Genomic DNA, 12,948 nt, shown 5'->3' with positions numbered 1-12,948 from the left:
GGGAAAATGAAAAGCTAAGGAGCTGCTTATGAGACACCCCAGTCTTACTCTTGTTGGGTATTAAGTAGTAACTTGTCAGAAACTTAAGAAAGTGATATTTTTGCACACGTGTAACCATGAAAGTAATTTTTCCTAAATACAGTCAGGATAGTATTTGGGGAATATTTTCTTTGTTTAGCAGTGAAGAGGTAAGCATTAGGACTGGACTTGGGGGCCTATTACAAAAACTTTTTAAAAATGGTTTTGACTTCTCATATGTACAGAATTTATGGAGCTAGTTTCTGTCATAATATGAAGCAATTACTTCATTAACTCCATGAATCTCCTGATAGCTATTAGTTTGCTGATTAATTTTTTTTCTGTGGTATGAAGAGTGTGCAGACTCAGTGCCATCTTAATCAGTAAAATTCTACAGGAAATAGAATTTAGGAAAATAAATTCACTGTAGTTAAACCCAAGAAAAAATATTCACATCTAAGCCTATCAGATAGCTTGTGCAGATATATACTTCCTTTTGAGTTCAAAATTTGTGTATGTGTCATTCTTTTTGATGTTTTGTTTTGGGGTTTTCTTTTATTTATGGCTGAATTCCTCTTTTCACAATGTTCTTGAGGAAAATTAAAACATTTAATTTTGAAGTTAACTTAAAAAGTAGAAACATCTTGAGTACAGTTTCCTGCATACTCAAGGATTATGCAGCAGCATGTATAGTGACTTTGTTTTGTGTAGAGTAATAATATATTGCTTTTTTATGGTTAATTCAAACATTAGCATTTTAAAAATCAAAAGGTTTTATGTCAGGTAATATTTCTCAGGAGCAGAACACTGATGTTCATTTCAAACAATGCAAAATTTCATTCATTAGCTTTAATAGCCATTGTCAAGTATTTGTAACACTTGGAGATGAAATTACTTTCTCAAAGTCTTCCAGTATCCTTCACTTCCGTATGTTGAGAGAGAATGTTGCATTGAAACGTTTGTCCAGTCTGGTGTGGGTGCAGGTGATGGTGAGAGCTGTTCCAGGTGTCAGTGCAGAATCGCCAATTTGTGACTTCCCTCCCAAGGCCTTTGGCTTGGGGTGAGAGTGGTCCTGACCTGCGGTGCCTCCCAAGGTTGTTCTTCAGCTGTTGCAGCTCCTCTGTGCAGAACCAGTGCACTATGCAGAAACATAGACCTTGTCCTGTAAGGTGCCTCTCCTCACATACTTAGTATAAGACTTCACAGAAAGGCTCAGAGTTTATAAACATAATATATTCTGGTGCTCCCTCACAGGAAGCCATGTCGTGGTCTGCCTTTCCTATGCTGTATTTTCTTTTTAAAATTCTCCATTATTTTGTTTCATTGCTTTCCCCAATGATATCCTGCAAAGAAAAAAAAAAAAAAACAAACAGATAAAATATTGTGTAGTATCAGCACATTGGACTGCATTGGCCTCATTTTGACTGAAAGCTGTCTGCAAAATGTCTGTGGTGGCTCACCAAAGACTGTTTTTCTAGGACCTAATTGTTACCACTTGATAAATCCAATGCTCAATAGCATTATCAGGCTAGAGCCTGTTTATTGCTGTCCTTCTTATTAAAATGGCAAAGAATAGAGTTAGAAATGCTACTAAAAATGCTATAAAAGCTCTAAGTAATCCTGCCAGGCTTTGGAGAAGTCTGCCATGAAGAAAAATACTGAATGATCTGAGTGGACTGTTTTGAATGCTTCATGCTGAACTGCACAACTTCTGTTCATATGTTTTGCTTTAAGGGTAACTATTTTTGTCCATGTATGAACTAAGTGAAAATAGATTATTACTGCTACAGCTCTTGTAAAGAAGCCCCTTAAGCATCAATGGAAAGATGGTACTGGAAAAAATCCTTGGTTTTGTGGAAAGTTGGTGTGTCTGTTTTCTTAGTGACAGTGATTTCTACTCCAAATGCAGGCGAGATTCAGGAACCAATATCATATTTGCAACACAGAAAATTTTTATTAGAAAAAATTAATGACGGCAAATTCTTAATGATCATCAGAGTTTCACAGCATTGGCCAAGTAATTCTACTATTAGTTATACATTTCCAAATACTTAATTATCCATTTCTGCATGGTGTAAGACAGCGTTGATTTGAAATTAGCCACAACCTTTTGAGTCCTTCTAGAGTCTTCTAATGTTTTTAAATCAGCAGATTAAATTTTCTTGTTAGCAGAAGAGCTATAGCTAAGTGTCAGACTGCATCTCTCCCGCTAGAGCCTGACAGGACTACAGCTTGAAGATCATGTCAGGGCTCATTCCACCGGGAACAGAACAGCCTTGGCTGCTAGTCTTAGATCTGTCCCTATCCAGGAAATTTGCAGAGTGGCCAAATGGTATCCTTTGCATACATTTATAAAGTGCTGGTACTTTAGATATAAAATCTTGCCGATAAGTGGTTTTTTGTTGGGGGAGGGAAAAATGAGGGTTCATATTACAAGACCAAATACTTTGAAGTGCTTGGGATGGAGTCTACTGGGAAACAATAACAAAATAGATATTCCCAAAACAGGGACTCAACATTTTTCTTTCTTGTCATTTTTTAGCTTTCCAATGAACAGAAATATACTCTGCTCTAGACATCATTTATTTAAGTTGTCCACTTCTTAAAAATATTTTGTAGTAAGGAGTTATCCTAGTCTTTAATATAAACATACATGATGTACGAGACCACACATTACTGCTTTCCCTGCAAAGGGTACTGCCGGCCTTGATTTCTTTTGTTATGGTGTGCTACCTTTTTTTTTTTTTTTTTGTAACATTTCATTTCCAAACCCTCCTTTAAGCTCTTGATCTCAAAGGTTCTGAGTCCACAAAATGCTTTGCTGCAAGGTTCCTGCTTTGGAAAGAAGCAGGTCTCTGGATTACCAGTCACTTGCCTCTTTTTCTTCCTAGGTCAGGAAGATTTGTTAACTTTTTGTCCAAAATTGTTGTCTGGATATTTTTAAATAGAATTGTTGGTTGAAAGTCCTTCTTTTCACCCTTGAAAGCACTGAGACACTGATGTCAAATGCAAGATGTCTAGGTGCCCAAGTGAGGTGCTTCAAAGCTCAAAATCTGTAGCTCATCTCATGCTGGAAATATGTATCCCAGAGAGATATCAGCAGAGATGTAGATCTTTCTGAGAATAACTAACTAATATATTTTTTTTTCCTGTTCTCAATTTGTTAAAATGTCATAACTTTTCAAAAAGGAATAAACAGCCTGACTTTTACTGGCCCACAGTCATACCATGTTTATCAAACACAGACAAGAATTGCTATAAATGTCTTGCTGTTACCTCAATTTTGGCTTTTATGGCCAAAGGTGGTGTGATGAAGGGGTGTGAAAAGGTTTCATTATAGCAAGTGTGGATTCACTTGCTTCCCTTCCCCGACTCCCTAAGGATTTCTGACTGATTGGAGGGCCTGTTCTCTATACTGAGATTGCAGTTTGTTGCTGCTTGACCACTAAAAAAGGGGTAAGACTTCTTGGGTCTTCTGTTCTTCCTGATCATCTTTTCAAGGCAAGTAGAAACCAGACACATAATACTTGCTTAGTTTTTGATCTAGACCATCCATGGTGACATTTTAATTTCTTTTGATATCTTAAAAGTTAAAAGTTAAATTTACCGATGTTCACAAACACAGAATAAGTTAGTGTTTCAGGAATCTGTTTCCACTGTGGATAGTGTTTCTTGGTAGGACGAGTTGTCATGATGGACCTGAGCTACTGAGGAGACGTTTCTCATCTGCTGGAGTGCAGTAGGTGGAACTTCTCATCCTTGCACTTTCATAATCATTTAGGGACAAAAAATTTCCAAACCATCCCCATGTTCTGTGTCTGAATTAGAGGATAGAATTTTCTTTACATGTCTGAATTCTTGACTCAAATTCTTTATTGCTAACCTTCATCTCTTTTGTTTCATAGGAGATGATACTTTAAAGATGTGGGATATTAGACAATTTAAAATGCCTCTTAAGACAGCAGAAAGACTGCCCAGCTTCTTCCCAATGTAAGTACTCTAATTTATTGCAACAAGTAGAAATAGCAATAGTTGTGCTGAATGGGAGGTAGTCTTCTGGAGTTGTCAGTTCTCACTGTGTCCAGAACTGTGCAGAAAGGACTACACAGGTAGGACTCTGCCATCAGGATTCTTGGCTGTTTTAGGACTTCAAGTAGCTTTAAAAGATCTCAGGGTTTTTTGTGGTAATTCATAGCTAGCTGTACTTGGTTTATGCCAATTAGATAAGCAACATTTCAGGAAGAGGCCAAGTCATTGCCTTATGTTCGTGTAATGAGATATATAAGTAATCATCATTCTTACTTGGTCTGTGATAAAGAAAAAAAGAGCTGTGTTGAAAAGTACACATGACTTGAAGGTTCATGGTATGAGTTCAGATTGTGATGCTGGAAGTGCTGATGACTGTGTTCTTTGGTACTAAAGTACTATATTGTACTGCATAGTGCTAAATATTTCATTTTATTATTTTTATTGGTATTACCTGGATTTCTATAGCTGTATCACAGCGAAATTCAACTCTAAGGGTAATTTATACTTTTAGAAAGGCAGGTCATGGACAGCTCAATCTTGAGTGCAATTTGTAGCATAGAGGAAAAGTAAACAGACAAAACATTTTTTGGTTCCTGTATAAACACAGTGCTTTGCGTCATTGAAAAATGTATCATCAGCAAAAACAGATTTCATGGCTGATTTGTTTTTTTTACTTAAGGCTGATAACCAGATTTGAAAAAAACTTTTTTCATTTGTTTTCATCTTGAAAAGCTTATCAGACTTTTGAGCGGAAGAGAATTTTGTCGAGAGGAGGATTTTTATTGAATCTCCCAGTTTTGCCCATTTTGTGCCCAGCTGTAATTGTACAGGTGAACTGTGTCTAATAACTATAGTAAGAGATGACAGCTGATGAAAGATTTTTTTTTTTTTTTTTAAGTTTAGTCCTGAAAGCATTAACTAATACAAAGGATTATTTTCAGCGAGTGCAATTTATATATAAGCTCCCTATACATTAATGATTGGTTTTCCCAGTATAATGATTTGTTTTCTTCAACAGGACAGATTGTTGTTTCAGCCCAGATGATAAAATACTCGTCACAGGCACCTCTGTTAAGAAAGGTGGTGGCAGTGGGAAGCTTTTCTTCTTTTATCGGGAGACATTTGAAAAGTTGTATGAGATAGAAGTTACAGATGCGGTATGTATTGTAGTTTTCTTTTGTCAACTATTCAAAAATATGAATGAAATCATAATAATATGCTTTTTTTCTCCTTATACAGATGATGATGAGCTACTAACACTACTGTAATTATTCTACTCCACATTTAAGAGATAGAGGCAGAGTGGCCTGAACAGGCGCTATTCTCCTTTACTCATTTAGATCTATGAAGTGAGGCCTGAATCCTAAAATTCTTACATGTTTATGCTGTTTACTCCACCAGTTATCATGATTGAATGCCATATTGTAACAAAACTCCTACTTATCCCTGAAACTAGACTTGTGGTTACTAAAGATTGTATTTCACTGGACTCTAGCTTGTGTAAATGCAAAGATTTCATGGTAAAAGGAAGGTATCATTGGGAATCACTCCATCAAAAATACCATTATCACCAGTAATACAAAACCCTAAAACTGAGAATCTGTAATACAGAAGAGTCTGTGTATGGCTTCAACTGCCTACCTATTCCCTTGTACAGAAGGAAAAGGTCTAATATCATAGTTGAAAAAAGGTCATTTCACTCTTGTGGTGTATACAAGTACATTTATAGATTATAACAAAACAAAAATGGGAGAAATTCAGACAGAACTGACATTGCTTAAGTATGGCAATGTATGCTTAAGTCCCATTAGTTGCTGCAGTCTGTCAGCAACTTTTTTGCTTTCTTTCAAGATATTGTTTTCTCCTTCTGTACTTTTCTTAACTCAGCACAGCAGGCTTTCCTAGCACAGTGAACCACCCCACCTTGTGCTGGAGATAATTTATACAGAATTTACATTTCTATTTACTTTTCAAATCTCGTTTTCTCTTTTAATTCATCCTAAAGCAAAACCTGCTTACAGGTGAATTAGTTATATCCATCATTGCTGTGGCAGCAATCTTGCAAATTAAAAATTCAGAAACCATGTCGTTTTTCATAAGGGGATTTTTTTTTTTTTCTTTTTAAACCATATATGCTAAATGCAGTTTTTATGTGATTTTGGAAGTTTTATTTAGAGGTAAAGATTTTCTCCAAGGTAACATAAATTGGATTTTAAATTTTTCTCCTATGGAACATACTAAACCTCAAGTCATGAAGATTTCTAGTGGATTTTTGTTTTCTGGTACAAGTATTAGAACCAAGTATTTATAATCTTTTTCTGAGACAAAACACGAATGTCTCAGTATCCCCTCTGAAACTTCATGACAGAAAAAAGGAAAACAACTACATAAAATAAAGTGCAAGAGGTAGATTGTCCTAGGAGCTCTTCTCTGTCCTTGGGCACAGGAAACAAAATAGGTTAGCAATTCTATTCACAATGGATTTGGACTCCTTAGAGCGAAAGTGTCTGGATGTTGTCATGATGGCATCTCTGTTTAGTGGTGGTGAAGTCAGTAACAATGTACAGAAACATCATTTGAGCTTTAAGACTGCAAGAATGAGAGGCTTGTGAATGGTGAATCATGTATCTCTGAAAAAATTAAACAGTGAGCATTACTGCTTACAAACTTACCTGGTTTGGGTTGAAAGGAAATATCACTTTCATTTGCTAACTTTGTCTCCCAGTAAAACAGTCTTTAATTCTCTGAAATAGAGAGTCTTTTTACTTGCTGAGGTAGATAACGTTACAGGAGAATCCAGCAAATACTGTTTTCCTGTCAGTTTCTCTCATAATTTAGAAGTGAATTTCTGTTCTTCTGCTTCAAAATGCAAAACACACATGAAGCTGAGAACCAACAGTAGGAAGGAAACTTTTCGAAAAACAAAATTAGAGGTCAATAAGCGACTTCACTGGGGCCACTCACGTAGTAAAATTTTAAGTATGTGTACAAATCTCAGCAGGTTAATAATTTTATACTATAAATTTACATAGGTGCTGACATTTATATGATACTTTTTAAGACTGTATTAAATTACTTTTGTCTATAGAGTTTTAGTGCTGTTTTTCATCATTTGTAGTTATAAAATTTAAGATAATCATTCTCCTGCTTTCAATATAATGGATAAAATGAAAATAATGGAAATAATAGGTGAAGAATCAAGACTTATAAGTACTGATCTTGGGACATAATTTTCGGTGAGTCAGCACTAATAATACCTCTTAATCAGTATGTCTAGCTTTCAGCTTCAACACTACCCATCTAAGAAAAACACAGTTAAGGATATCAATCTAAAAGAAGAAAAATTACTGTAAGTGGTGTTATAAAACTAGTATGTATTTTCAAGGTTTTTCTGTTGTTTGTATCTTTCAGCTTCTTCATTAGTATTCTTTTCTTGTTCTTCTCAAATTGCAGTGAAAGCATGCTAAAAACAAGTGATTTTTTTAAGAAGCTGGCTTTTGTATTTTATAAGCAGTACATGGTGTTTGTTGGAATGATCATTGAACTATAAAATGGTAGATTAATATTTTGTGTGTAGTTTATGAAAGTATTTTTTCCGCACTGGAGTAATTACTTGCTTTCTAAGGACTGCTTTCTTACTTCTCATTTGTTCCTTATACTCTTTCAAAAATGCAGATAGCCATTAGTGTACTTTTTTATCTTTACTTTTTGTGTGTTATCGAGTGCTTGAATGTGTAATTTCAATGTTTCTATTTTGCGGGGGTTTTTTTAGGCGTTGCATATATGAAGTTACACTATGCCAATATGTGTAGCAAAAGCACAAATCCAGCAATATCTGTGTCTATAAAGAGCTCGATGTGGTCTCATTCCTCATGAAAATAATAAAAGTGATTTTAGTTGGATTTAGTCAAGATTGCTAAAGAAGGAAGGCAGAATTTATTTCAATTATAAAATGAAAATAATAAGACTTTTTGAGGGCAGTTGTATACCAGTTTAGTGGCAGAAAGTATATAATCAGAATAACAGACAATCTACTCTTGTACATATTTCTGGAATCCATGCCTGAGTCTCAGCTATGAAGGAACTTCTCTAACAGCTGTGAAGAGAAGACATAAACTACTAGTGTGTTGCTTTTTAATTTCAAAATGATTTTTTTAAAGGAAATGCTGGTAAGCTTAGAAAATTGAAAAAGACTAAAGAGCAGTAAACATTATCTTAAACCTTCTTGGTAAATAGCCAGTGCAACTGGCCTGTGAATGAACCTAGGGGGTAATGGGAAAATATTTAATGGGAATGTTTGACCAAAGCTGTGTCTGGCATTCCTTTCCATCATACACACAAACCTTTTTTCACCTTTTCTTTCAAGTTTTCATGGGAAAACCCATTACTATTTCAGAGCTGCTGGAGTGAAACCTTGTGGTTTTACTAATGGACTAACAGTCTGATTAGTCTCTGTTGTTATGGCTGGGTGCAGGGTATTAATTTGCTTTTCATTTCATGTATTAGTCTTGGTGGTTTGGTTTTTTTTGTTTTTGTTTTTTGTTTTTGTTTGGTTTTTTGTTTTGTTTTGGGTTTTTTGTTTGTTTTTGTTTTGGTTTTGGTTGGTTTTTTGTTGTTGTTGTTGTTTTTGGTGGTTTTTTGGTCACAATTAGTGGCTAAACAAGTGACTGTATTGTAGTGCCCGCTATTGAATGCCATCTCACTATGTAGGCATTGGGACTAGTGTAGAACTCAGGTTTCTTGGGTAAATAGGAATACTTTTTGAAGAAAAAATAAATAAATGTCAGAAGTGGTGCAGACTGTGGTCTCCATCTCTGGCCAGTAGCAATGTGCCTGCACGAGAAGGTGTCAACAGGGCAGATACACCACACTGCTTCACTGACTGTCCTGTTCTGCCTCCAGTGATCTGTGACTTCAGAGATGTCTTGATGAAGACACAGGAATTTTACAATTAATAGCACTCAGTGGATATTTCTTCCATGAGTTTATCAAGGAGTGAAATTACCCGTGTTGCAGGTTACTGATGGGGTCATCTGCTTACTGCAGGTCAGATCAAAGCTCAGGGGTGGGAGCTCCTGCCTCTTCTGCTTTCACAAGGAAGCTGATGCACCGTGTGCAGAACTTCAGCCTTTCTCTGGCTCAGGGGAGGCAGGTGAGGTTGGAAATTAGGAGGGCTTTGTACTGTGACCATAGTTATGTATGGTAAACTGTACAGAATTCCTCTCTTTTTAACAATAACTGAACTTTTAAAAATCCTGTTATGCGCATACAGGTTTTTTTGTAGTTTTTCTGTCTCTGTTTCTTCTATCTTAGACAGTATTATCTATGAACAGTTCTTTTACCCTCACCTCAAATATCCACACAAAAATATTTATACTAAACCTTTTCAGTTTGAGCATTTAAGGCTTATTTCATGTGAAAGATGCATGCAGAAAGTGCATGCAGAATGTTTCTTTGTTCCATTAGATGGACAAGGAGACCTAAACAGATGTCAGGAAATATAATTGCCAGAAGAGGGGTACAAAGTGTGTGCACAGAAACTCAGAGGCCATGTCACTTTCCTCAGGTAGTACGAGAGGAAAGAAGACCTGTAGCTGCTTTAGGATGAGGTCTCATCTTTTGGAATATCTCTGACTCCACTCTCTTTCTGGAACGAAAGGGAGATTTTGTTGACAGATGTAAGTCAGGGATGGTTTATTCCTAATTCTTGGTTTGGTTATGCAAGTACGAGATCTTCATGGGAACCAGATATAAATACCTCATGTATGGGAAACAGAGCTGGATACACAGCATTTCCTCCTGTGTCAATTTAATTTAAAATAGCTGTAGATAGCCGCTTGAATCACTCTCACATGTCTATCATTCATTTGGCTAGTTCAGACAGATCAACCAGTAGTTATCCTTATTACAGACAAGATTGATTTTGGCAGCAGTAGAGCAGTCATTTTCCCCATATGGAAGGGAGAAGTAGTATGCTCCGATACTGCCAAGCAAAAGTGGGCACTGGGGAAAAAAAAACAACTGTACAATTACAGAAATTGCTCTTTTAAAATGAAAATGTAACTAATAATTTAGTTTAAGAATGAGCAAAGATGATAAGGTTGTGTACATTGTAAAATGAGATGTGCAAGTTTTTTAAAATGTCCTGGAGGTTTTTGTTGATAAGCAACAATCCAAAACCAAAGATCTGTGGTTGTTCTGGGAAACCTGTTTCTGTTTGGAGTATTCTTCAGTATTTTCTTAGTTTCTCAAATATAAGCAAAAGTTAAATTATTAAATACTTCTGAAAATACCTCCAAGGGATGTTTCAGGAAGGTCTTCTGAGACAAGCTATAAATAAAGCTTCTTTTTAGATTAAAGAGTCAAAAGGAAAGAAGGAATAAGGAATATGAAACTTCCAGCATCCTTTATGCACAGTTGATATAGGATTGCAGTATTTCTTTCCCTGACCTCAAAGGATATCATTTACTATTTATAAGGTGCAGTAATATAGTAAAGAGCTTTTCCACTGTGGCCCATTTCACTAAGATTTAAAGCTTTTGAATGTAAGAAAAATAAATTGTTTTAACTTCTGGAAGAGATCATTTTGCTACTTCTGGGGGATTTTTTTAAAGCTATTTATTTTATCTGAAGGGAAAATCCACATTTTTCACAATAAGGAAGTAAATACAATACTTAAGGTCCAGTGCTGATTAAAGTAAAAGAAGAAAAAAAATCTAGTATGAAAGGTAAATCACAGGAATGTGTTTTCTTTTACAGAGAGGTAACTTGTCAATTTTTATTCTCTACTTTCATATATGTAAAGACAATGTGGTCCTTCCCTTTGTATATCCTGCAGCAGCATGTACTTGGTTTTAGAGGAGCTGTCACTAGAGTTTTGAGGTATTGGAGAGAAATAAATTGTGCAGGTTTCCTCACTGTTAAAGGGCATGGGGGGTGTCTGTGAAGGTTGTCTGCTTTAGTTTTGCAATATACTGTGATGAAAGTGTGGCTGTAATTTTAAAAGAGCAGGTGCTTAAAAATGCCCTACATTGCAGTTACAAGGAAAACAGTTTACCACCTGGATTAAGTTGCTTTTTCTTATTCATCAAAAAAGTAAAGTGTTGTTCAGTGGTGCAGTTCCCTTCTAAGAATATATTTTATAGCTGTACCTTGAAAGGGTAAGCGAATACAGCTTTGCTGTCCATATGTTCTATATTGAGATTCTGCTTTAAATTATTTGCCTCTGAAAATGCTTTTAGGATATTTCTGGTTTCTACATAGAAAATTGTAAATATTATCCATTCCTAGTTCCTTTTCTATTGAATGTTTCCACACATTTTCTAAGTCATGTTTCACAAGGGAAAAACATTAGTATTGTTTCCTCTACTACTGTATTCTCATGGGTATTTTAAATCTAATGATAGCAGGCCAGTGCATTGCAGATATTTTCTAACCTCCCACCTTATTTATTGTAGTTTGCTCTTTTCCTTGGAAGAACTCCAGAAGAATCTCAAACCCAAAGATTTTAGCATTTGGGGTTTGAAGTAGATTTTTAATATAATGTTAGTATATTTTTATTGTGTGAGCAGCCTTTTTTCTTTATCAGAGCGTGCATAGTATCAACATATGAGTGCTAACCATCTTTTTGCACAAAAAAAAGAAAGAAAGTGGAGGCAAACTGGTGGCATTTGTTGTCCAGCCTTGCAGACACTTGGAAATGGCATAATTCTACTTTTTTTAAAATTTTATTTTAAATTTGGATTTAAAATACATGGGTATTGTAAGAGTTATTCAGTCTACCTTTTTTCTCCTCCTGTGGTGTGTGGGTGGGTGCATCCAAGAGACAGACCAGCCTTTCCCAGGTACAGCAGCACGGCAAGCCAAGTTGTTGGCTTTTGGATCTCCACTATGCTCTAAGACATCGGTGAAAAGAGATTACAGAGTGTGCGGTGGGAAGTTATGTTGTGTCTGAGCAGCATTACGTTTCTATGATTCTTAAGGCAGAACTTCTGTTGTTCTTGGAGGGGACTAGACAGTTATTGTAGCTGATGTTTCATGCAGGTCTTCGGCCATTAGCTTCAGATTAGAATATTGACTTTCTGCTTTTTGTTTTTCTATTCTATTCTATTCTATTCTATTCTATTCTATTCTATTCTATTCTATTCTATTCTATTCTATTCTATTCTAGTATTTACTCATTTCCCTTTAAATTCCAGTTGGATGGAATTGGAGAGGAAATATCACTTTCTACATTTGGGGAAAAATGTGCTTGTACATTTGGGGAAAAATGCGGTGAAATGCTTGCTTAATCTCTTCTAGGCCTGCTTCTGAACTTTCTAGAGTATGAGGGCTTGAGAGGGAAGAAGTCTTTCCTTCAAAGCTTTGAGATCTTAAAGACAGACAGGATTCACTCTGCTACCTTTAAGTTAAAATTATTATGAGCCTTCCCTGCATCCCAGCATCATGAGATTTTTGGTACGTTCTGAGGCATTTCCTCTCCTTTAACAAGCAGTGTATGTGTTCTTGCTGGAATGTATTTCATAAGCAGTTGCAGAGAAGTTTTCGGTCCATAAAAACTGTGAGCCTCTTCAAACGTGTCCATGGAGGTTTTTTTGAAAACTAGATTTGTATTCCTTGTACATCAGTCTAAGTATCAGAAGTCTCTAAATGGTTGCACACCTTTATTATAAAATGGAAAAGCTTGAAAGACACTACTTTAATATCTTTCCTTTTTACAGAATTTGTTTAAATGCTGTGTTAGCCAAACAGAGATGGGGAACAATCACTGAAAAAATATTGTGGTAGTGGGAAGCTGTCTTTAGCTGTTAGCATCCAAATATTTTAATGTTTTATTTCAAGACACAGAAATCCTTTAAAATAATTACAGCTTTTTGCAGAGATAACTTTGTACATTTCCCT

The 12,948-nt window shown here is 35.7% G+C and overlaps 1 protein-coding gene across 1 annotated transcript in view; it reads left to right on the top strand.

The window, feature by feature from the left end:
- Positions 1 to 12,948, top strand: part of WDR70 (WD repeat domain 70) — a 127,152-nt gene that overhangs the window by 88,573 nt on the left and 25,631 nt on the right. Inside the window, exons 12-13 of the mRNA XM_080362484.1 lie at positions 3,924 to 4,008; positions 5,066 to 5,204. Coding sequence (XP_080218610.1) covers positions 3,924 to 4,008; positions 5,066 to 5,204 — 224 coding nt within the window. The remainder of the gene's footprint in view (positions 1 to 3,923; positions 4,009 to 5,065; positions 5,205 to 12,948) is intronic.

The sequence above is a fragment of the Nesoenas mayeri genome (assembly GCF_963082525.1).
Source record: "Nesoenas mayeri genome assembly, chromosome: Z".
Classification (NCBI taxonomy): Eukaryota; Metazoa; Chordata; class Aves; order Columbiformes; family Columbidae; genus Nesoenas; species Nesoenas mayeri.
Note: the sequence above shows the minus strand (reverse complement) of the source record. Positions and strands in the feature narration are given on the sequence as shown.